General features: G+C 39.8%; 1 protein-coding gene across 3 annotated transcripts in view; it reads right to left on the bottom strand.

The window, feature by feature from the left end:
• The window catches only part of KCNAB1 (potassium voltage-gated channel subfamily A regulatory beta subunit 1), a 427,972-nt gene that overhangs the window by 243,467 nt on the left and 157,654 nt on the right, over positions 1 to 26,851 (bottom strand). Inside the window, exon 1 of one of the 3 annotated variants that reach the window (XM_004281821.2) lies at positions 18,866 to 19,957. The exons of 1 other annotated variant lie outside the window; for it this stretch is intronic. In XM_004281821.2, coding sequence (XP_004281869.1) covers positions 18,866 to 19,086 — 221 coding nt within the window. In that variant the 5' untranslated portion in view covers positions 19,087 to 19,957. Of the gene's footprint in view, positions 1 to 6,563; positions 6,605 to 18,865; positions 19,958 to 26,851 lie in introns of those variants that run through there. One more of the 3 variants, XM_049709722.1, reaches the window with a different exon arrangement.

The raw sequence follows: 26,851 nt of genomic DNA, 5'->3' as shown, positions 1-26,851 counted from the left end.
ACGTGTGGTCCATTTAATAATAGTTATTCAGAACAAAGAAACATGACCACAATAATACTCGTTTTTGGTCGTAACAGGCTTCCTAACATTAACAGGATGGAGTTAAAATGTTGAAATGTTAAGATCACTGCTGTGCTAAGCTCTTTATTTAATCCTCTTAACAGCCTATACAATAGATACTGTCATCATCCAGACTGATGAAAAGTTAGTCCAGCACCAAAGACAGTATAAGTAGCAGAGCTGGGATTCAAACTTGAGTCTAAGTACTACAGTGAACAGATCCAGACTAGAAGCTCCATATGTAAGAGGACATCCCCATTATCATCACAGACTTGTCTACCCAACATCTGACTACTTCCATCCCTAACTCCCCAGGTTCCAGCCACCTTCATCCTCCTGAAGATGACTGCAGCATCTTCCTGATTGGCCTCTTAACTTGCACCCTACAGTCTCTTATCCACTGAGATACCCGAACAATCTTTATAAACCCTACAACAGATTTGTCACACTTCGGCTCAAAATCTTGCAATGGCTCCATCTTACCCAGAATTAAATCCAAGGTTCTCACCATGGCCCATGAGGCCCTCCAGATCTGGCTCCTGGCTGCTCCTCTCCTTCCCTGGCCCATTCCAAACTCACTGGACTCTCAACTGTTCCCAGATGCAGCAAATGCCCTCAGGGCCTTCGCGCTTGCTGTTTCCTCTGTCTGGATTGATCTTCCCCCAGATACTCAAAAGGCTTATTCTCTCACCTTCTTCCAGTCCATGATCAAAAGTTATCAACAGACATCCCTTTCCACCCTCTTCATTTAAAAATTTTTTTTATTTTTATGAAATTTTTAAAGGTTACTTTCCATTTACAGTTATTACAAAATATTGGCTATATTCCCCATGTTGTATAATACATCCTTGAACCTATCTTACACACAACACTTCCCCACCCCTATATTGTCCCTCCCCTGCCTCCCCACTGGTAACCACTAGCTTGTTCTCTATGAGTCTGCCTCTGTTTTGTTATATTCAGTAGTTTGTTGTTTTTTTAGATTCCACATGTGATATCATACAGCATTTGTCTTTCTCTGACTTATTTCACGTAGCATAATGCCCTTCAAGTCCATCCATGTTGCTGCAATTGGCAAAATTTTGCTCTTTTTTTATGGCTGAGTAGTATTACATTGTATATACATATCACATCTTCTTTAGCCATTCATCTGTTGATGGATACTTAGGTTGTTTGCATGTCTTGGCTATTGTGAATAGTGTTGCTATGAACATAGGGGTGCATGTATCTTTTCAAATTAGTGTTTTTGGTTTTCTCAAATATATACACAGGAATGGAATTGCTGGGTCATACAGTAGTTTAGTTTTTTGAGAAAACTCCATCCCGTTTTCTATAGTGGCTGTAGCAATTTACATACCCGCCAACAGTGTACAAGAGTTCCCTTTTTTCCACATCCTCACCAACATTCGTTAATTGTAGACTTTTTGATGATGGCCATTCTGTCTGTCCACCCTCTTTAAACAGCACCCTCCAGGAGCCTCTGCATCTTGCCATGCTTATCTTCATAGCTGGTCTCACCTCCTGATATGCTAAATGTTTACTTCTTTGTTTCTCTTTCTCCCTCTTCTAAAATGTAAGCTTTTTAAAGGCAGACTCCATTTTGCTCACCCCCTTATCCTCAACACCCAGAGCAGTGCCTGGCACAGAGCAGGTGCTCAGGGAGTGTTTGTTGAATGAATCCATTCATTTGAAATCCCATCAGCCTTAATAGTTAAGGATCCATATATATGGGCGAAATGCTCTTCTAGGAACTATTTATTCTGTAAAATACCTACTACTTTGTGGATAATCACAATTACATATGAAAAAGCTTTAATGCCAACTGTTTAATAATGAGACAGATCTGTCCTCTAATTCCTGCTATTTCATGGTTAGAACACTGCACAGTATTTTAATAATAATGTGGTCAGTCACAGCCTCCCTGAGATGGCATCGCTATGCCTTATCTATACGTCTGCACTTTCCTTGGCCTCAGTTCTCCTCCCTCGAGTGGCGGTAACAGCACCAAGACAACTTCAGAGCCCTTAATTTTCTCTTTCTACTTGGCTCTGCACTATGAAACTCAGCTTTCATTTTAATAAAATTCTCTCTTGTCCTAAACAGAAGTGGAAAACATTTAATCATTCTTTTGAGAAATAAGTGTGCTGGTAAGAGGAAATTTTTAACTATATAAATAATTTCTATTCTTGAGAAGGTAGAACAAAAAGAAATAATGAAAATATTTCTAAATAAAAAAAGTTCTCTATTTCCATAAAAATAACTTCTGCCATTCTTAAACCCACATATAGTTGGCCCTTTGTATCTGCAGGTTCCACATGTACAGATTTAACCAACCACAGATCAAAAATATTCCTTAAAAAATTCCAGAAAGTTCTAAAAAGCTTAACTTAAATTTGCCATATGCTGGCAACTATTTACATAGCATTTACATTGTATTATGTATTATATATGATCTAGAGATGATTAAAGTATATAGGAGGAGGTGTGAGGTTATATGCATACATATACTAGGCCATTATATATAGGGGACTTGAGTATCCTGGGATTTTCATATCTGTGGGGGTCCTGGACCCAATCCCCAGTGGATACTGAGGGACACTGTAGTCTCTGCAGGGAGAAGCCTGTACACTAATGTCTCTGTAGCAGGAAGCATTTGTCCTCTTCCTTGTCCTTCTTACTTTGGTTGGCTTGTTTCCCATCTTGAAACGGTGCCTGGATTGTCCTCCCTGTCCAACTTGTCCACTTTCCAAAATGTACAAAAAGCAGCAAAGAATCTCAGGCCACAAACTTAGGTGTTTGCAAAATACAGCATGTTAAAAATTTTCTATAAATTCACTTAATTTCAATTCAGGGACCCCCTCCTGCCAAGCTGAGAGAAGATTTAACTTTCAGATGATACTGGCTCTCTTCTTGCTCTCTCCATGCTGCTAAGGTTGGGCCAAGGTCCCAGTCTTACCCTTCTAGGCATCAGGGAATCCCTCCCATCATTGGTCATCTGTCCACTCTCACCCCAGAGACAGCCTTTGTCCCAGACCACACGGTCCTTGACTCTGCTACTTTGATGCCACACAGGTTGCTTCACAGATCTTGGGAGAAGCTGAACCCCTGTCTGGGGACCCGGTCTCTCTGATACCACAGGGCCATTTCCTCTGAGATCCTATCATGTACTTTGGATGCTATTAGGGAGCAAGACTCATGGGCTCATAGACCTTCCACTGAACCTCCCATCTAACAGAATCTCAGGTTAATCTGGGAAATGGCTTTGCTCTCAAACCTGACTCTCTTTAACAGACTTAGGTTTGGGGAAACAAAATCACACTTTCTGCAAATAAGAAAGCGTAAGCTACTTGCTTGAATGGAGAAAAGACAGCAGAGAGATGCGGGGAGAAGCCACATATGTTAACATCTTACAGTGGATACTGAAAGCCCCCATTGCAACCAAACCAGAAGATCCCTTCTCTGTTCCTGCATCTCAGAAGAAAATGTTGTAGCTCACTGTGGCTGGAGTTGTAGCTCAGTGTGGCTGGAGTGGACCTGGACTTGGGGTTTCAAGAGGCCCTGCGACCTGGACCCCTAAGGAATTCAGGCCCTCAAGCTGCTGTAGCCCTTGAGAAAAGGCCAGAGTGACTGGATATGCCATGAGTAGACTCAGCCAGCTTCATCTGAGCATCATGTGTTCAAAATCCACACATTGAAGGAGTTTTGGAATGGGTATCAATTTTTTTAATTGACCAATATAAACCTGTGAATATTATGTATCAATATAAATAATTTCCCTACAAAGTCTGGTTTGCATGCAGGTATTCTTTTTATGACTTAATCTGTTTACTACCATAAGGACTATAGTTTTATAAACCACCTTGTTTTCATTGTCCCCTTCTTTGTGAAGAATCAAGTGATAACTTGGGAATCACCATCTTATGCAGACTACATTCTTAGCAGAAAACCAACCAAAACAAAGACTCAAGTAGTCCCCGCACAATCCTCCCCCCAGGACTCTGCACATAGCTGCACTTTTCTCTTTTGGAGCAACACAGTGCATGGCCGGCGGAGGTTTCTCAAGGAATGTTCATGCTTTAGGACGAATGGTTACAAGCATCCATGATCCCTGTCTTTACTCTGTCATTTTAGTTTTCTTTTTTCAGTTGTAATCCATGCCATTTTGGGAACCACCTTACATTCTTTTCTGGTACAAGGCTGTGTGTAAGTAGATATAACAGAAATAGTAGGGGACAGCAAGGATAGGTCATGCTCTTCAGTAGCCAAGGTCAAAAGCAAACAGGATTCCTGCCTCCAAAAGAGAGAACTCATCATGAATGTGAAGAGGGCAAGTCTGGTAGAGAATGAAGCCTGCAGGGGAAGCCAAGGGAGTTACACTGCAATACAGTCCCACAGAAGCCTTAGAAACTGATGAAAACTGGCTCATTAATGCATCCAATTATCCATCCAACAAACTTTTATTGATCATCTGCAAAATGTCAGATACTGTGCTGCAACTGGGGCTGATTAAAATATGAATATTCCAAAAAAAAAGTTTAAAGAAAGATCTATTGCAGTGGTATCACCATATGCCCATAGAGCCTCATTCATTCTTGTCCCCTTGTTTTCAATATTATTGGCAATTATAATGGATAACAGTTGGTACTTTACATATATTATCTCATGCAATCTTCCAAGCAACCACATAAGGGATTACGAGGTCCTTCTTACAGATACTGGGGCACAGACAAATTAAGGAATTTGTTAGTAAAGACAAAGATAGGTACAATCCCACTCCTGGGCATATATCTGTACAAAACTATAATTTGAAAAGATACATGCACCCTTATGTTCATAGCAGTACTACTTACAATAGCCAAGACATGGAAACAAATGTCCATTGAAAGATGAATGGATAAAGAAGATGTGGCATATATATGTATATACGTAAATACACACACACACATACACACACACACACACACACACACACACACACACACAATGGAATATTACTCAGCCATAAAAAAGAATGAAATACTGCCATTTGCAGCTACATGGATGGACCTAGAGATTATCATACTAAGCGAAGTAAGTCAGAAAGAGAAGGACAAAGACCACATGTTCTCTCTCTAATGGCACAAATGAACATATCTACAAAACAGAAACAGACTCACAGGTATAGAGAACAGACTTGTGGTTGCAGGGTGGGTGGGGATGAGGGTGCGGGAAGGTTGGATTTGGTGTTTGGTACTAGCAGATTCAAACTATTATATATAGGATGGATAAACAACAAGGTCCTATTGTATAGCACAAGGAACTATATTCAATATCCTGTGTAAACCATAATGGAAAATAATATGAAAAAGAATATATATATGTATAACTGAATCACTTTGCTATACATCAGAAACTAACATGACATTGTAAATCAGCTATACTTCAATTAAAAAAAAAAGACAAAGCTGGGTAAATGAATATTACAGTACCTCGAGCTACTGGGCATGTCCTGCAGAGCTATTCACTGCTAGTACTCCACGCTTTGTGTTTGCAACTTAAACACACACACACACTCACACACACACACACCTTGCTGGACTAAATATGTGTGATAAATATTTGCCAAAAGTTCATCTTTAAAATACTTGTTACCTTCTTGAGCTATATATAAATTTACCTACTAAGACCTGAAGATGTCCTATTCTCCCTTTGAGGAAAACTTCTAATAGTCTGAACTGCCAAAAATAAGCATAATGGCTGCTGAACCGTCCATCAGCCTGTGGATTCTGGATCAGCCCTGAGCTCCTGCATATGTGTTCTTTGTACCACTACTCTGCCCTGGTTTTCTGGCCAGAGTAAAGATGAATGGCACCAGGCACCTGGACCATTCCATGGCTCATATCAACAAGGGAAAATAGAACCTTGCCCAGAAATGTCACTTGCCCATGTTGGATTCCTTTTAGTCCTGAATCACGACTGGCATAAACAGATGCTGGTCACCATAAGAAAAAATTGGCTGGAAGCTGTCTGAACTTAGAGTTGAAACCTAAAGCTCAATATTTGGGATTGCACAAGATGTCATTATGTTCTATTTTTGTGCCTGAGTTGCTGTAACTGAAAATGGGCATAACACTACTTGTTAACCCCTTTCAGAGTTCTGCTCAAGGATAAAGATAATACTAATTAAGCTCTTTCAATCCCTTGGTTGAAATGTTTACGTGAAGCAATAACATAAAGTAAGATTTTAGTGGCACAGGATGTTACTCAGACATTTTGGTAATTCGTAATTGTCCTTTGTCAAACCCTGTCCCCAAGGTATTTTCATCTCAAAGTAGGTATACATCAGGCTAATATCCTTAGCAAGAGTAACAAACAAGAAAAATTATAAACTAACATTTTATGAATGTCTCTACTTCTAAAACTAATCATTATTAGAAGTCAAATACTTTGATCAATGGTACTGTCACATGATAATATTACTTTCCTGCTAACAAATAAAACTGAAGTACACTTATTAAACTTACCACATTTGCTTCATTAGTGGCCATCAATGACCTGTAATCAAGCAGAATTTATTGGTGGAATAGATATACAGACTTCAACTTGTTTATTTTTCTTTTCTGCTGTCAACATTAACCAATGTTGTCATTGTTGTATATGCATTAGGAAAATATCTTCTCTGAATGAGAATACAGACCCTGTTGGCAATAATTTGGAGGGCATCAAGGATAGGTCTGGTTCCTCCCCTTCCTGCCCTCCATGTACTACTAGAGGGGCTTGGCGTTCACTGGTGGCTGTAAGTACACTGTCATGTCAATATAAAGATGGTGCAACTGAGTTGAAAATGCATGTGGTATTGTCTAGCCCTGTAAGGGATTCTATCGCAATACTTTCCCATTCCTATTATAGAATTACTTCCTCCATTGCATTCTAACCCATGCTTTGCATCCCAGCTCTATAGTTGTTCAGTGTGGCAGTGCAGTCCAAAATCAGCAAGGTCCCAAAGGGCTCATTTCCTCATTTCCCTCTCACTCAAGTATTGTGTCCCTTAAAGGCTCCAGGAAATAATATCTGGCCATGAGTGAAGGAATCATAACCCAAGGTTGAGTTTTAACTCTTGACTCTTCTGATTTCTGAATTCCAAATTAATCTTTTCTAAGTCACTTTGATCTGCAGCCACTAATATTTCTCTCCAAATCTGATACAATCTGGTACTTACTGCTTGCAGGCCAAGAGAAGGTATACAGATTTAAATGATTTGGCATCAAGAGTGTAATTCTTCAAAGCCCAATATTCTAGGCAGTGATAGAGGAGCTTTGGGTCTTAGAAAGGGATGAACAGAACTAAGAAACAACCAGATACTCCTACTGGTATGTGAGACCAAGCTTCACAGAGGAAAATTGCATGAGAGTTAAAACATTTGAAAATTTGTATCAGAATATGTACAAATTTTATGAATAAGAATAAAAGCATCTTTGTGATTAAAATAAAATGACTGGCCAACCTAATGGCTTCAAGAGAATAATATTTAATAGAAGGATTCAGAAAAAGAATTTCACCTCCCTGCAAGAAACTCCTACTTTCCTCCTCCCCAACACCACCATTAATTGACAACATTAAGGAGGCGGGGACAGTATGAGTTTTATGGAAAGGTTAAGTTCTATTATATGAGGCGCACAGAGCCTCACAGATGCATCACATCAGGATGAAAGAGGCGTTGCCATGGCTCACACACCCCAGGTGCTCAGAAGGAGTAAGATTCCATAGCTCACTGATTACAGTCATGAAATTTGGAAGCGGATATATATTTCTGAAGTCATGGGAATTTTAATTACAGCTTGATCTTTATGGCTATCCATTGACTTTTCTATTACTGTCCACTTCCAAATTTGTACTTAGGTCTTGGGATTTAAAAAAAAAAGCAAAAAGGAATATTTCTGGCAGATGTTTCATTAAGGGGCCTAAGAAGCAGAGCAGATTCAGGCAATAGCTGCCATTATAGTAATTGTCAAGGTCAAGATAAAACTGTTTAAACTTTTTCACACTGAAGTTACACACTGTAAATACGAATTTTTATTCTGATTCAAACCTAAGCTGTAACCTTACACAGAGAAAATTCCTGTGCCCTGCATTTTCCATTACCTCATTATTCCTTTTGGTATCTTGCCTCACCTGAATGAGTCTTAGATGCTAGAGAGAGTAATGAGGATGTAATGCTTGATACTTTCGTTTCCTTTACTCTCCCCTCTTTTGCATAACATATTTGCATGATACATGTGGTAAGCTGTGTAACGGCCCCTGTAAGATGTTCACACCCTAATCTCTGGAAAGTTGTGAATAATATTACTTTACATGGTAAAGGGGACTTTGCAGATGTGATTAAGTTAAAGATTTTGAGATGGGGTGATTATCCTAGATTATCCGGCTGGAACCAATGTTATATCAGCAGTCCTTATAAGAGGAAGACAGGAGGGTCAAAGTGAGAAAGAGGAGATGTGAGATGTCTCCAGAAGTTGGAGAGATGTGCTTAGAAGATAGAGGAAGGAGCCACAAGCTAAGAAATGCAAGTGGCCTCTGGAAGCTGGAAAAGGCAAGAAAATAATTTCTACCTTGAGGCTTCCAGAAGGAACACAGCCCTACTGACACCTTGATTTTTAGACTTCTGGCTTCCAGAACTGTGAAAGAATACATTTGTGTTGTTTTAAGGCACTAACTTTGTGGTAGTTTGTTGCAGGAGCAATAGGAAACTACTACAGTGTAAAATGCCCAGCTTTGTTTCCTAAAGATACTTGCCATATCCCCTTCTAAATTACTTCCTGTTTTGATATAGGACCACAGAAAGTCCTGATGAAGCCCTCAGGAAACATCTGGTGGAGTCTGGACTCCTCAGGCAAATATACACTTGCTTCTCTGGTTAAGGAATTATCCTGTGTTTTTATGGACTAAGATATCCAAGCCTCCTGATTTCCAGAAGATTGCTTTTGGAAAAACTGTATTTGAGTGTAACTGAAACCTTAAACTTCTTTGGAAATGAAAGATAAGCCACTATTGAGTGAGAAGTTGTATGTTAACCATGAAGTTCCCAATTCCCACTTTCTATTTGAGTCTCCTTGAGTAGTTTATTTTCTCTTCATCAGAATGGAACAAGTATGCTTTCCATCAAGATGAAAACCCTCTAGAATCAAACGAAGACATCTTCTGAGCATGTCCACTCTTTTCATTAAGTGCAAAAACTCCATAATGCAGAAGTACTTGTTCATATAGAGGTAGAAAATGGAGAAGGAGTGAGTCAAAAGGTCTATTTTCATCAAATGCCTCAGAGGAATTCTTTGCTGATTGAGAGAGAATAGTATTCATTAAAGCCATGCTATTTACTCAACTGATTTTTATAATGAGCTTGTTGCTGTGGTCTCAGGCCAAAGATACTAACAACAAAAACCATATAACATAAGAATCAAGTTTAAAGTGGAAGTTAATTTCAAAGAAATGGAAAAGAGGGTGCTTTAATAGCATATGTTCTTCAGAGAAAAACTCACTTTTCTTATATAAGAGCTCTGTCAAAGCAGATGGGCTTTCCAGTAGATACAAACTCATCATGGAGAACACTGTGCTTGGAATTTCCTGCAGTTAAGTCCCTTCAGGAGCACTGTCTTGGAAGATGTTGATTACCAATACAATAAATATCTTCTGTTAATAAAACTAGCCATGCACAGTTGCCTTTACATTTAAACCTGCTCGATTAAAAAAAAAAACTCTGTAAGAGTGAATCAAAAGGCAAACTAATCATATTACAAGCTGTTAGTTTTTCTACCTGGATATTCAACTGCTATTGAAACCTATAAGCCAGATCTGAACTTTTCATATTTCTTTAACCCAAGAGACTTCAATTGTCACCATTAAAAAGTACAGAGCTGATGATCTCCTAAGAGTTGCTACATATAAGCAGAGTGATCCTCCATTATTCAAATAAATAGGTTAGAATGTTTAAAAATGTTTCAGAGCAATTTTTTCAAAGACTGGCTCAAAATGTTAAAAATGACTTTTTTCTTCTAAAATAGTAAGCATGACCATGGAATGCAGACAAGGGGACAGAGCATGTTTCTGTTCTAAGGCAATCTTGTGATTCTGTACTGAAAAGTCTAGACCTTTTCTTGAAATTTTATCCAGCTCTGGATGACTTAAAAGAGATGTAGTATGTTATAGAGGGTTTAGATGAGAGTCACAATTACAGTTGGGAATCAGAAAATTAAATCTAGGAGGAACCATCATAGATATTAGAAGGTTGAGTCATAATAATGGTTTTCAAGTAGCAGAAGACTTACAAGGCAGGAAATTATGGCTAGCTCATTTTCCTTTCAATTGAGTACAGGCCAAGAAGCTTCCAATGCAGCTTGAAACGAGCTGAGTCAATCGCAAGAAGGAATTTTCTCATGGTGACGTGTTTTTTTTTTTACGCTTGGATGGTTTAGCAGCAGAACACTCAGGCCAGGTGAGCAGGTGCTGGTACCAGAATGGGAAGAAATCTCCCTCCCCAAGTGTCAACAGGAGGTTGGGAGCCTCCGGCATACCACTGGGTTCCCCCTCTTGCCTCACTGCTGGGCCCTTGCTTTCTTGCCCCTCAATCTTCTATCATCATTTTCAACCTGACTTTGTTAAGGTCCAGACAACAGACAAGAATTCAAAAAGCCCTCACTTTATTCTTCCTCTGAGGATTTCAGAGCTTAGTAAATGATTCTAATTCTTAGAAAGAAAAGCCAAAATTTTTTTCATGACTGCCGTGAAAGGAGATTACACAGTATTTCTTCAGGGGCCTTTACAAGTAGTTGCTGCACAGTGCAAACTGGAAAAACAGGACAGATTTCTCATGAGGGCTGGACCAGATGGCCTGTGCGAGGGCTCTCAGAGTCCTCCCTAGTTGTCAATTCCAAGAAAAAAAAATCACTGCTGGGCTTCTGTTTTTGTTTCCAATCTGAGTAACTGAAAATCAACCTGCAAGGAGGGTTTTTAAATGTATTTTGATTCTGACTCTCAGGAACAAGTTTTCAAAGTAATCTCTCAAAGCATGGAGGAGAGTGAAGTATGTTCAGTGCTGAATGCCCTAAAGAGCATTTCATATCCAGGGTTGATATGTAGCCCTGTCCGATCATCTGTGCCCATGGGCTTGTAGATTTCTTTCTGACACACCATTTATTTAGAAACTGTGACACCAAGCACACTATCATCTGAAAGTTAATTTATGTCCAGCTTCAGAATATGTACAAGTAGAGAGCTGCCGCGGGGGCACTTTGGGGTCCTCACGACTCGGCAGCAGATGAAGAAAGCGGGTCTGGCTCTCTGAGTGCACAGCAGGGCTTTGCTTCTTCTAGAGATAAAAGCTTGAACCGCAGACTGTGCATTCGTATAGAAAGGAATTGTCCCTTCTAGAAGTGTTTCATGCACTGTGCTTTTTTTCCTGTGTTAAAAAATGGGGCATGATCAAGGAGCTGCAGCATAGAAGCTAACAGAGCATAAGGAATCCTGCTCTTGGAGTCAGGACCTGAGTTTGGCCTTGACCCTTTCATCAGCTCCTTGAGTAACTCTAACCAAGGCACTGGTCATTCTGTACAAAGTGATGTGACTGAACTAGATGGAATCTGAAGTTTCCTCAATGCCAACATCCACTGCTAACTCACTTATTTCTAGTGATTACATAGGATTAAAATTTCTGAATATTGAAATGGAAATTTGAAAGACTTTTTTGGCCTTAAATCCTTCAGTCTCCATCACTCTATTTTCTAATTCTGAAAAGAGTGGAAAACTGGTTGTAGAAATATTTGTAAGCATACAGCATGATTAATTTGCAACATCAAATCATTTTTTATTATTTCTGATGACTATTTCTCAGAATGGCTTTGAAATTCTTATAAGGAAAAGTATGAATCAATGCTTGTGAATTCAATTCTCATAAAGTGGTATTCTCTCCAAAAAAAAAAAGTTTTGAAGAATACTCAAAGAAACCAAGAGTCCCATATTTTGATCAGATTCACTGGTCCAAAATCTCATCTGTTCATGAATTCATATACTAATGATAAACTATGCATTTGATGAAATGAATTTAAAAGATCAAAGTGAAACATGAATCTGACTTTCCTTTTTAATGTAATGGGACTTTTTTTCTTCTTCTGTCAGAACATTTCTCAAATTACCACAAGTGCAAATGTTTACAGAAAATTTTTTTAAAAAAAGAATGTCTATAAAATGAGCGCACTTCTAAAGAGGGTCACTGAATGGATTTGGGATTAAGGGCTCCATCTGTAGCAACCCAATTGAAGATCTCAGCTAGAAGACAAGCTGTTTCTGGAAACACTTTGGATAGATTCCTTCACTTGCATGTGTGCACACACATACACATGCACATATCGTGCACACACACACTTCCAGAATGGCAGAACTAGAACTACGTTTGCCTAACAACTTCCAGGAGGCTCCCTCCCCTCCTACCATTTTCTCACCATCCCATGGATGCCAGACTTCTGGCTGGTGCTTTGCAGAGGTGGAATAAACTCTATGAGACTGAATCAGCAACTAACTTTCGGGAAGGTTTCTCCACCTCCCATTCTCACCATTTTGCTTTGAGGAAGAGAGGAAAGCCCACACCCATGGGTGTAAGTGAAAATGACAATGGCAATCTTTACCCAAGAAAATGACATTTTAAATAACCAAGCTGCTCTCTTCTCTGGACTAAAATCAGATATTTCTATTTGAAACACAGCCACAGAGCTGGCACTGCTCCCCTTCCTCCTCTTCAGCCCACCTATTTCCTCCCACTTTTCCCCATGCGGAGGCTCGCGAGCAAATTCACACACACACACACACACACACACACACACTCACTCACACACACACATTCAGTGCCTTTTACGTAATCAGCTGACAAGGTTGATCTTTCACTTCAATTGCTTTGATTCAAAATCTGCCCACCATTCGTGGGAGGTAAAGAATGGTGGATGAGACGTGTGCTTTAATAAAGAGGCTAGGGAAGGAAGAGCCTGGGAAAGGCATCTGGTCTGAGTCTTTTCTATGTAGTCTTGATTCTCTATAGGAAAATACAGAGTGTTATGGAATTCAACATAAATTCTCTTGTTTCAAACTTACAACTCTTAGATTTCTTTTTAACAGCTGCTAGATTAATTCCTTAATAGAACTTTGTAACCAGATACCTTGTTTAAAAATCTGAAATGGTTCTTCCATTGCTGATGTTCACCTTATGTCTTACTGTGTTGCCTTGACCTCCAATGTATCATATCTGACTCCTCTTTGCCTCTACAAGATGCTCTCTCACCACTTCCCTGTATGAACCCTCTGCCCTACTCCATGATTTCTCAGCACAGCAGGCACAGTCTTTGGACAGGCTATTCCCGCTGCTGCAGTCTGTCTGCTCTCCTCCTCCTTTCTGCTCATCTTGGTATTTCTCCTTTCTCAACATTAAGCTTCCCTGATCTTTCTCATGAAACCTCTCCCTGATTCCTACAGCCCCTGGTGAATGATGGCTCCTCAAACTACAGCAACAGTTTTTCTTTGTATCACTTAACATATGCAACCTTTTCGTGTAGATATCTATTCACACTAAACTGTAAACAACCAAGAGAGGAACTACCCAAGAGAGGACTTTTTCTATCCACAGCATTTCACAGTGTCCCACATATGTAGTCATACATTTTCCAGGCATTTATTGAGTAGCTATTATGTGCCACGTGCCAGGTTAGACTCTGGGGTTACAGAGATGAGCAAAATCCAAACCTCAAGCTGCTACGGACTAATGGGGAAGATATAGATGTAAATGGATAAGAGCAACACTATGCAATCAATAATTTCCATATCAGAAGTAAGAATCTGATGCAGTGGAGGCACTAAAGAACAAGTATTTAATGCTATAAGGGGTGGAGCCAAGGAAGGTTTCACAGAGAAGGTTAGGCTAGAGTTGGGTCTTGGAGGATGCATAGGAGTTTGCCTAACGGTTCAAGTAAGGTAGGAGAATTCCAGGGTAGAAGGACCAGCATGGAAAATCATACAGACGCACAAAAAACCAAGAAGGTCCAGTGTACTATAAGGAGTTCTCTCTCAAGTAGGTACTTCTGATAAAACAAGTGGTCAGAGATAAGATAAGAACAAAGAGTGGTGACTGTAAAGCATGATGGAAGCTAGACCATGAAGGACTTCAGGTACCATGTTAGGTGTCTGGATTTTATCCCCTGAGCTACAGAATGGCACGGAAGAAATTTGGGAATAACATTGTATCTGAAGTTATCTAATGATGACAACAACCTGATTGCTCTTCAGTGACTGAATGGTTAAAAAAATTGTGAAACATACATACCATGAGCTACTACTCAGCAAGAAGGAGGAATGAACTATTGATACACACAATTTGGATAAGTCTCAAGAGAGTTATGCAGAATGGAAAAAAGCCAATTCCCCAAATATGATAAACTGTATGATCCCATTTGTATAATGTTCTTGAAACAAATTATAGAGATGGATCAGAGACTAGTTGCTGAGGATTAGGGACTGGGGAGGAGTACGTGGATGTGGCTATAAAGAGGTAGTATGAGGGAGCCTTGTGGTGATGAAGCAATTCTAATGTTTCATTGTGGTGGTAGTTACACAAACTTCTATATGTGGTAAAATTACATAAACATAGAAACATACACACACATGAATACATGTATAACTGGTAAAATCTGAATAAATTCTGTGGATTGTACCAATGTCAGTCTACTAGATTTGATGTTGCGCTATAGTTATACAAGATATTCCCAGTGGAGAAAACATGATTGAGGGTACGCCAAAATTCCTTGTACATTTTTTGTGTGTGTGTGTATTCCTGTGATCTATAATTATTTGAATAAAAAAATTTAATGATGACAAAAGTGGTAAGTGGATTTACTCCAAAAAAAAAAAGAGAAGTTTTCTAGTGGAGTTAAAGATTATTGCTCAGTTTCCTTTTTGTAAATAATTCTCTTAAGAATTTCAAAGCATGTTTTATGCAACTATATAACACAAGGTTATATTGAGATAATATAAATATAACAGATAAAATTTTTCTTCATGAAATTGGGTTCATTGATATTCAACTTGTTCTGGAACTAAAGTAACAATTTTAGAATAGGGGAGTAGCTCAGTACAAATGTGCTCAATTCTGAATATCAAAAGCTCTGAGATCATGTCCAACACTAGTAGCTAGAACATTCTAAAAAGTTATTTTAAAAAAACACCCATCAAACAAGCAAAAACAACCAAACAAATCTGGCTTAACCTGTGTTCTGAGTGATTTGGCTTTCTTAGGATAAAAAGTTCACATATGTACTTACATTTATGTGATATCTATCATGTATATATATATCACGTATACATCTATCATATATGGTCGCAGAGTATACAACAAACTCTAACACGGTATGATGAACTCTAATATTAAAAATATATGCAAAACTAAAATAAAGGACCTCTCATGTATTAACAAGGCACAAGTATAAGAAACATAATAGTCCTGTGTTATTTACACACAAGATAGTCCCCAAGATAAATGGTAGGTGGAATCTTGTTCTCTTGCTCTGACAGTGACATTTGAATAGCAGATTGTTCTAGGGGATTTCTTTTTCTCATCATCAGCCTTGAAACAATAGTTAATTTTATGCAAGATTCTTGCACAATGCTGATGTGACGGTAATAGTGGCTTTGAGTATTTTATTCTTGCAGAATTCAGATACTCCATACAAGTGTATATTAATTTTTTCTAAAATCCCAAGTTCATGAACTCCTGATTAATGGATGGTAATTACAGGCTATGATATGAGAGCTGTGCTTTAAAAATCATAAGGTATTAAATGAGTAGAAGGCATTCTACTCATTTATCAGGGTTATAAGTAGGTCCTCAATGGCCAGGTAGCACCCTACAGCAAGGATGGAACCTGAACAAAGTCCTTGCGATGGCAAATAGGTGGCAAATATGGGCACAATGACTCATGACCCAAGATGCAACCATAATGCTGGAACTGAAACAGAGATGGTAACCTCAAAATGGACAAACAGGTTAGCTGAGCTATGACTATGACCCCCCAAAATATGACTTTCATAAGAATATCTCATAGTAGATAATTATTATGTATTTGTGTGTTTTCTTATTCATGGTCTGTTTTCCCAAGAATGCAAGCCCCAAACATTGTCTGGTTTCTGCACCTTTTTGTACCCAGTTTTAATAGGGTTCCTGATACAAAACAGGTGTTCAGTAAATATTTATTGACTAAATGAATACCTCTTCACTCCACAACACGGTTTTTTGACCATTATTCAGTGGTAGACACTTTTAAAATTCTGACCAAAGCTATGAACCCTCTCCTCAAAAATACACACAGAAAGACTATATTTTTTATTTTCTATAGGATTCATGGATCCCAGATTAAGTTATGCGTATGGAAATCATTTTCAAGGATGAGAATATTATTGTAAACACAATTAGCCACTGATTTTAGTTCCTTCAGGCATTCTCCTGATTATTTACCCAAGCCAATTACCTCCCCAACATGATGGCATTATTTTTTATGTTTTGCTATTTGTTATCATTAATAAATAGTCCCTACATGCACATGATATTTTAGTGACATCAATGTCAAAGAAAAAGATAACTCAGCTCATAAAAATATTTCTGCCATTTTTATAAAGTGTATTAGTTAGTCTCTCTCCCTCCCACTTCTGTCTTTCTCTCTTTCTTTCTCCAACCCTAAGAAAGTCTTAGTGTACATTTGGTATAACCTCCTAATCTCTTTCCTAAAGGTCACTCTAAGTAGAATTTGAAATTGAAAGAGAAAGGGGTTAAGTCACACTTACATAAACACACAAAGCCACCGGCCTGTCATCAATGGAATAATTCAGAATAAGAGGGGGAGTGGAAACAAGGTAACTTGTCCAGTCACCATAAACAACAAATAATTCAAGTTATCCTGAAGACTGCAGATGGCTAGCTTTTTGTCAGAAAAGAGCTGTCTTTAGTTGTCAGTAATGAAAGATGCCCAAGTGAATCTTACACACTGAGCTTTTGGTAAAGAGAGATAATTACCATCTAATCTGAGCTGAGCTGTATTACCAGAAAAAACTTAATGGAAATCTCCTGCCTTTGTAAGACCAAACTCTTCCAATACACTGATCCACAAGCAAGTATAAACTCTGCCACAAGAAATTAAGGGTGTTACTTTTTATTCCTTCTGGTTTACAAAAAGAAAGCTCAAGGTCTGCTGGAGGCCACAGTTCAAACCACCTCTGTGATCTGCCTTAACCCTGAGTGTCTCATTCCCAGGGGCCCTGCCCGGGAAGGCAGCAGCTCCTCTCCATCTCCATCTGGCCAGCTGAACTGCATGCAGAGCAACGCCATGGCCACGGGGCAGGGGCTGGGTGTGTGCCACAGAAGCAGCAATAGAAAATGCCAATGCATTCGAGATTGCAGTCCTAGTTACCAACCTGTCATGGGGTCCCATTCTCCACCATGGAAATATCAAGAAAAGCAGAGGTTCTCACACTGATAACACTTCAAGGAATTGCCTGGAGTCAGCTGCTTGCATCGTACTGCAGTTGGGGCAAAGAGCTTTAGCTATAATTTTTAGTGGGTCCATCCACCCCATTCATGCCTTTCTTTCTTAATTGCTCAAAAATATACCAAAACAATAGTGCTTGGTGTTTTTCAATGAGAAGATGTCCTGTTAAAGTTTCCTCTTAACTCAGCAAAGAAACTTTTTCAAGGACAACTTTTATAGAAATTGGTTTGAATGCTTATTTCAGAAACCTCACATGGGAAACATAGTCTTAGGTGTGCCTTATTTTAATTGCATTAAGTTCCTTATATCCTAAAACCTGGTTCCTAACAAAGATGAGGAATAGTTAAATATAAATAATGGACAAAGTCATATCTGCAAACCAGAGTCACTAAAGCCTTTGGGAGATGCACCATAAGCTCTTCTCTACATACGCAAAGACCTTTAGAGACTAGAAGCACAGTATTTTTAAAGAAATAAAGTCAGGGAGACTCAGCACAAAGCAGATACAATAAGGAGGCAGGAGTCACAGAATTGAATAATGGAATTTTCTACTTATCGAATTTCAGTCATTCCCTATTAAAGAGAATATCAACCATTACCAGGAAGATTTCCAACTCTAGAAAGCAACATAGAGGAAGAGGGAGCTTAAAAATATATGAAGAAACCAGCGGTATTACAACAATTGACTTTTTCTCCATATTTCACAACAAGGTCTGCATTGTATTTCAAGCAGTAATTTAGGTTTAAGTATGTCAGTGTTCAAACTAACTTACCATTATAGGTGTTTCTTCCCTGCAACAAAACTTCCTTAAAAGCTTTCATACCATTTGTTACCTTGGGCTTTCAAAAGATAAATTATACAATACTAGATAGAAACTATTTTTAATAGTATAATCACAGAAACTACAGTCTATACCATAAAATAGGACAAGCACATTTGCTCTTGAAAAGCTGCCCTGATCTCAATACCAGTTTCCAGCAGCTGTGTTATTCTCTGCAGACTGGAAGTCATATGGCTCCTAAGGTATTCATAACACTTTAAAATATACAAAATGGGCCACAGTTTTTAAATCCTATACATACACAACACAACACAACCACCTTGGGTTTTCCTAAGGAGCTATTTTAAAGACACCTGAGAATTCTAAATTAAGCAGCCCACCAATGAGTAAGTCACTTTTCAAAACCACTGAACTGTCTCCACTGCACCTGTATAGAACACGGAAACCCGGGAGAGAGAGAATCTTATACATCCATACCTATATTTCATGCCAGTCTGCTTTGCGGTGGACTCTTTGAGAGAGATGTGATGCTGAGGGGTGAAGGTCCCCAGGCTGCGTGCGATGATAGCGACCGTGCGGAATTTGGCCCGGGCTGCGTTCACCACATTGGGGGCGGTGGAGCTCTGCTTGCTCAGAAGTCGCTCCTCGCCATTCCGACTCTTCAAATTATGCTCTGTGCAGGCTATGGAGACTTGCATTGCTTCCCCGGGCAGTGCACGGTCCCTCTCAGAACCCCGGAACACAAGCAGTCAAGAGAGGTCGAGCAGTTGGGAGGGTCTGCTTGTCTTTTAACCCCTCCTTGCTCCCCCTTCCTCGGGGCCGGGGAGTCCTTGCAGCTGACTTCAGAGCCAGGGAAAGTGGCAGCAGTGACTGCGGTGCAGGGCAGAGTCCCAGGCACCGAAAGAAGTAAACAGCTAGCCCTGAAGTTGTCACAGCAGCTGGAGCGCGGATCAGACTGGCAAATCTTCCCGGGCAGTAATCTCGGTTGATTAAACAGCCAAATCCATGTAGTCGGGAGGCTTGGGCAGACGCCTGGAGCTAAGCATTTGTGCTGACTGAATGCAGCCCTGCCAGGAGCCTGTCCGCGGTGCCTGAATGCGGGCTCGCCTCTGGGCGATGGCTCAAATCCACGCAGGCACACCGCAAGATGCGCCGCCAGCACCCTCTGGACCACAGGCAGGATGCTCTACTGGCGCGCTGAGCATCCCAAGCAGCAGCTAATCGCAAGCCGCTCCCTGGGGACCGGTGGTCTCCAGCCACTTCGGCTGTCAGCTCCCTCCCTGCCCCACTCCGGGAGGTCGTGGGGGCTCCTCAAGACCCCTCCCCACTCATTTTCAGGCGGAAGCCCGGGTCATTGTGTCCGCACCAACACGGGTTAGCAGCTGCACGCAGGAGCAGGAAGGTCCCTTTAAAGAGCTCCTCGCCTTTGTGTGCGACGCGAAGGCAAGAATCACTTCCACCAGACTCTTGCTGTGATAGACTCTGGAGAGCTGCTCTTAAAGGGGGGCTCTGCCCAGGCTCAGACCAAATCCCGCGGCGGCACAACAGTTGGAACCGGGGGAAGGCAGGACGGGGGTGCTCCTGCCACGGAACATGCCAGTGAATGAACACGTGAATACTCTGTGACTGGTTTGTTAAAACACAGCTTGAAATCCCTGTTATTAGCCTTACCAGCGTTTATTTCCCCTTTGCACATTACTTCTTAAGCCAATAACTTTGAAGTTCACTGAAAAGACACAGTGCAGACTTTTCAGAGTCAAGTCACCTAACTCACTGCCAAATCTCTTCTGGCTCCCAAAGGAGGGTGAAGGATGGGCGAGGAGGCAGCAATTTGGCACCACCCAGAAAGGGTCTGCACTAGGTAAGCTGCAGGTCCAAGTCACCATCCAGGAAGGTCCAGGCCAGGTGGCTGGAACTGTGTACACTGCCCGCTGGTCATCTATGACCCATTGGTGAGGACAAGCATTATCCCCAGGGCAAGGGTAGGCAGCAAGACACCTCCTGTCATCTCAGAATGTTCCTGTGAGGCAGGAACACTGCCTGGTTCAGTAGTAGGTGCAAAGCAACTCCTCAGTAAATGTGGTTGAACCAAACTAAGCACCAACTGGCTGATAACAATTTCTCTCTCCATTTGAAATGCACAGAAGTCAGACAGTTTTTTTAATAGATGTACTTACAATAAAATTGTGCCTTCTGCACAATCAGTTCTCTAAACTGGTTTCCAACAGAAACTGCTGTCAAGCAAAAAGGAACTGTGTTTAAATCAACAATATTTATGAGCACCATCTCTGTACTAAGCATTAGAGAGAAATATAGAGAAAAAAATATAGCACTATCCTTCTCCTCAAGGAACTGGCAGCCTGGATGGGAAGGATAAAACAATCAGTCTTAAAGAGGCTAATGAACAATGTCAGAGGTACATTAGTGTTTAAATGAGTGGTACCGACACCAAGTACACCAGAATTAATAAGCAGGGGAGTGATTACAGGAGGCTAGAGAAAGTTCCTCATTTCCCTACACTTCTACTGAATGCCACTTAGGTACCTGACTGCTTGTTGCTGGGATACAAAATAGCTTACATGGAGGCTGGACCTCAAAGAGCTCATGGATGCCCAGGCAGCCCTCATAGACTGCGGGACTTTGCCTGGGACATGAATTTGATTAGCTGGAGAGCAGAAGGTCAGTCTTCCCAGAGATTGGCTGGGGTGAGGAGAACACACACTGTGGCTGTGTCAATGTGATAAATATAAATATATATATATATACATATAGTGGCAGTTCTGACCACTTATTCCCAAATTAAGTTGTAGGAATGAAATTTTCAAGTAGAATAGGTACCTGTTTTGAATTCCATTCCAGACATGAATCATAACATCTTTTTTTTTTAACATCTTTATTGGAGTATAATTGCTTTACAATGGTGTGTTAGTTTCTGCTTTATAAAAAAGTGAATCAGTTATACATATACATATGTTCCCATATCTCTTCCCTCTTGCGTCACCCTCCCGCCCACCCTCCCTATCCCACCCCTCTAGGCGGTCAAAAACCACTGAGCTGATCTACCTGTGCTATGCAGCTGTTTCCCACTAACTATCTATTTTACATTTGGTAGTGTATATATGTCCATGTCACTCTCTCACTTTGTCACAGCTACCCTTCCCCCTCCCCATATCCTCAAGTCCATTCTCTAGTAGGTCTGTGTCTTTATTCCCCTCTCACCCCTAGGTTCTTCATGACATTTTTTTTTCTTAGATTCCATATATATGTGTTAGCATACAGTATTTGTTTTTCTCTTTCTGACTTACTTCACTCTGTATGACAGACTCTAGGTCCATCCACCTCACTACAAATAGCTCAATTTCGTTTTTTTTTGTGGCTGAGTAATATTCCATTGTATATATGTGCCACATCTTCTTTATCCATTCATCCGATGATGGACACTTAGGTTGCTGCCATCTCCTGGCTATTGTAAACAGAGCTGCAATGAACATTTTGGTATATGACTCTTTTTGAATTATGGTTTTCTCAGGGCATATGCCTAGGAGTGGGATTGCTGGGTCATATGGTAGTTCTATTTGTAGATTTTTAAGGAACCTCCATACTATTCTCCATAGTGGATGTACCAATTCACATTCCCACCAGCAGTGCAAGAGTGTTCCCTTTTCTCCACACCCTCTCCAGCATTTACTGTTTCTAGATTTTTTGATGATGGCCATTCTGACCAGTGTGAGATGATATCTCATTGTAGTTTTGATTTGCATTTCTCTAATGATTAATGATATTGAGCATTCGTTCATGTGTTTGTTGGCAATCTGTATATCTTCTTTGGAGAAATGTCTGTTTAGGTCTTCTGCCCATTTTTGGATTGGGTTGTTTTTTTGTTATTGAACTGCATGAGCTGTTTGTAAATTCTGGAGATTAATCCTTTGTCAGTTGCTTCATTTGCAAATATTTTCTCCCATTCTGAAGGCTGTCTTTTGGCCTTGTTTATGGTTTCCTTTGCTGTGCAAAAGCTTTTAGGTTTCATTAGGTCTCATTTGTTTTTGTTTTTATTTCCATTTCTCTAGGAGGTGGGTCAAAAAGGATCTTGCTGTCATTTATGTCATAGAGTGCTCTGCCTATGTTTTCCTCTGAGAGTTTGATAGTTTCTGGCCTCACATATAGATCTTTAATCCATTTTGAGCTTATTTTTGTGTATGGTGTTAGGGAGTGTTCTAATCTCATACTTTATCATGTACCTGTCCAGTTTTCCCAGCACCAATTATTGAAGAGGCTGTCTTTTCTCCACTGTATATTCTTGCCTCCTTTATCAAAGATAAGGTGACCATATGTGTGTGGGCTTATCTCTGGGCTTTCTATCCTGTTTCATTGATCTTTCTGTTTTTGTGCCAGTACCATACTGTCTTGATTACTGTAGCTTTGTAGTATAGTCTGAAGTCAGGGAGCCTGATTCCTCCAGCTCCGTTTTTTGTTCTCAAGATTGCTTTTGCTATTCGGGGTCTTTTGTGTTTCCATACAAATTGTGAATTTTTTTATTCTAGTTCTGTGAAAAATGACAGTGGTAGTTTCATAGGGATTGAGTTGAATCTGTAGATTGCTTTGGATAGTAGAGTCATTTTCACAATGTTGATTCTTCCAATCCAAGAACATGGTATATCTCTCCATCTATTTGTATCATCTTTAATTTTTTTCATCAGTGTCTTATAATTTTCTGCATACAGGTCTTTTGTCTCCTTAGGTAGGTTTATTCCTAGATATTTTATTCTTTTTGTTGCAATGGTAAATGGGAGTGTTTTCTTGATTTCATTTTCAGATTTTTCATCATTAGTGTATAGGAATGCCAGAGATTTATGCACATTAATTTTGTATCCTGCTACTTTACCAAATTCATTGACTAGCTCTAGTAGTTTTCTGGTAGCATCTTTGGGATTCCCTATGTATAGTATCATGTCATCTGCAAACAGTGACAGCTTTACTTCTTCTTTTCCGATTTGGATTCCTTTTATTTCCTTTTCTTCTCTGATTGCTGTGGCTAAAACTTCCAAAAGTATGTTGAATAAGAGTGGTGAGAGTGGGCAACCTTGTCTTGCTCCTGATCTTAGCGGAAATGGTTTCAGTTTCTCACCACTGAGGACGATGTTGGCTGTGGGTTTGTCATATATGGCCTTTATTATGTTGAGGAAACTTCCCTCTATGCCTACTTTCTGCAGAGTTTTTATCATAAATGGGTGTTGAATTTTGTCAAAAGCTTTCTCTGCATCTATTGAGATGATCATATGGTGTTTCTCCTTCAATTTGTTGATAAGGTGTATCACATTGATTGATTTGCATATATTGAAGAATCCTTGCATTCCTGTAATAAACCCCACTTGATCATGGTGTATGATCCTTTTAATGTGCCATTGGATTCTGGTTGCTAGTATTTTGTTGAGAATTTTTGAATCTATGTCCATCAGTGATATTTGCCTGTAGTTTTCTTTCTTTGTGATATCTTTGTCTGGTGTTGGTATCAGGTTGATGGTGGCCTCGTAGAATGAGTTTGGGAGTGTTCCTCCCTCTGCTATATTTTGGAAGAGTTTGAGAAGGATAGGTGTTAGCTCTTCTCTAAATGTTTGATAGAATTCGCCAGTAAAGCCATCTGGTCCTGGGCTTTTGTTTGTTGGAAGATTTTTAATCACAGTCTCAATTTCAGTGCTTGTGATTGGTCTGTTCATATTTTCTATTTCTTCCTGGTTCAGTCTTGGCAGGTTGTACATTTCTAAGAATTTGTCCATTTCTTCCAGGTTGTCCATTTTATTGGCATAGAGTTGCTTGTAGTAATCTCTCATGATCCTTTGTATTTCTGCAGTGTCAGTTGTTACTTCTCCTTTTTCATTTCTAATTCTACTGATTTGAGTCTTCTCCCTTTTTTTCTTGATGAGTCTGGCTAATGGTTTATCAATTTTGTTTATCTTCTCAAAGAACCAGCTTTTAGTTTTATTGATCTTTGCTATCGTGTCCTTCATTTCTATTTCATTTATTTCTGATCTGATCTTTATGATTTCTTTCCTTCTGCTAACTTTGGGGTTTTTTTGTTCTTCTTTCTTTAATTGCTTTAGGTACAAGGTTAGGTTGTTTATTCAAGACGTTTCCTGTTTCTTAAAGTAGGATTATATTGCTGTAAACTTCCCTGTTAGAACTGCTTTTACTGCATCCCATAGGTTTTGGGTTGTCGTGTCTCCATTGTCATTTGTTTCTAGGTATTTTTTGATTTCCTCTTTGATTTCTTCAGTGATCATTTCGTTATTAAGTAGTGTATTGTTTAGCCTCCATGTGTTTGTATTTTTTACACATCTTTTCCCGCAATTGATATCTAGTCTCATAGCATTGTGGTCGGAAAAGATACTTGATACAATTTCAATTTTCTTAAATTTACCAAGGCTTGATTTGTGACCCAAGATATGATCTATCCTGGAGAATGTTCCATGAGCACTTGAGAAAAATGTGTATTCTGTTGTTTTTGGATGGAATGTCCTATAAACATGAATTAAGTCCATCTTGTTTAATGTATCATTTAAAGCTTGTATTTCCTTATTTATTTTCATTTTGGATGATCTGTCCATTGGTGAAAGTGGGGTATTAAAGTCCCCTACTATGAATGTATTACTGTCAATTTCCCCTTTTATGGCTGTTAGTATTTGCCTTATGTATTGAGGTGCTCCTATGTTGGGTACATAAATATTTACAACTGTTATATGTTCTTCTTGGATCGATCCCTTGATCATTATATGTAGTGTCCTTCTTTGTCTCTTCTAATAGTTTTTATTTTAAAGTCTATTTTGTCTGATATGAGAATTGCTACTCCAGCTTTCTTTTGGTTTCCATTTGCATGGAATATCTTTTTCCATCCCCTCACTTTCATTCTGTATGTGTCTCTAGGTCTGAAGTGGGTCTCTTGTAGACAGCATATATACGGGTCTTGTTTTTCTATCCATTCAGTCATCTAAGTCTTTTGGTAGGAGCATTTAATACACTTACATTTAAGGTAATTATCGATATGTATGTTCCTATTCCCATTTTCTCAATTGTTTTGGGTTTGTTATTGTAGGTCTTTTCCTTCTCTTGTGTTTCTTGCCTAGAGAATCATAACATAACCTGCAGGTGAGGTTTAAATTACATTGTGGAATTTCATCCTCTACCTTCCATGCTCTTCCCACTCCTTATTTTAAAAAATAAATATACTGCCTACTGTTCAGTGGTTAGAAAGTAACTTCAGGATGGGGTGAGGGTTGTAGAAAGGGACAAATGAACCTAGGCTTCCTTTTTTACCCTCAACTCCAAGGAAGTAGTTCCTGAAGCAAAGCTTTTTTCCCTGGAATAAACAACAGTGGGCAGAGAGGAAGCAGATCATTAGAAGTTTTATTTTTTTCATGCTAAACTGGCTCATCGGGGATGGTCAATATGAATCAGGAAAATAGTCAAAGTGAAAAGAGGAAGAAGTGGGAGGAATCAGAATGAACAGCTCAGAAGTGGGGTGGGGGTGGGGATAAAGCATCCTGGGAAGCAAGACGGAGCATAGTGATTACCATAGGGCCAGAGGGGTCAAAAGCCAGTGGCTCTGGCTTAGGCACTGACTGAGGGGGAGGAGGTGTGGGAAGGCAGCTAAGGGGTGAGGTATGAGAGCTGCCAGTTCTACAGGGAGGAGGGAGAGTTTCAGGGTGTGTGAGGTCTGCACACAGTTAACTGAGTGGCTTTCAGGTTTGCCAGGAACTAGCAGAGCAACACCTGAAAGCATATCCAAGACCAGAACAGGGCCTAGGTTATCAGAATAAAACATGCAAGGCAGAGCACTTCTGAGTCACCTACTCAGCCCCAACAGGACCAAGCAAGGCACCTTGTTTAGAGCAGGCCCTCACTCTATAAATAATTTAGAGAAGGAGATAAGGAAGCTTAGGGGGGAAAGAGGGAAGCAGGGAGGAAGGAAGGGGTATGGGATGATGCCAAAATCTTGGATAAACTTGAATCCTTTAAAAAAAAAAAAAAGAAAGAAAGAAAAAGAAAACCCTGCACTTTCTAGTTTTGCACAGGCTGCTCACTTGAAAGGTACCAATAACTGCCCCACATTCATGTCTGCACCTCTTGTGTATAGACAAGTATCCACCTTTAGTACATGCCTCAAAGAGAATCAAAGGACTGAGGCCAGAGGAATGCTCACAGTGCCTCCTTCTGGCTGCCCACAGTGAGCCTTTCCAGATCTGACCCTACATGGGCTTTCTGACAGCAAGCCAGCAGCTTGGTGACATACCCCAGCTGTGCTCACCCTTCGCAGCATCAATGGAGCAGTAGGTCTCAGGGGTCCAGAAATTAGATAATGGTTGCTGTGAGAATGCTCATTCCTCCTAAGTTTGTGCTAACAGGCCACATCCCAATTAAGCTGGGAAAATTAAATTTCAAATATGTATCTTTCCATTGTCACACAATAGG

This window comes from Orcinus orca, chromosome 5 (genome assembly GCF_937001465.1).
Source record: "Orcinus orca chromosome 5, mOrcOrc1.1, whole genome shotgun sequence".
Classification (NCBI taxonomy): domain Eukaryota; kingdom Metazoa; phylum Chordata; class Mammalia; order Artiodactyla; family Delphinidae; genus Orcinus; species Orcinus orca.
This window is presented reverse-complemented; position numbering and strand designations above follow the sequence as displayed.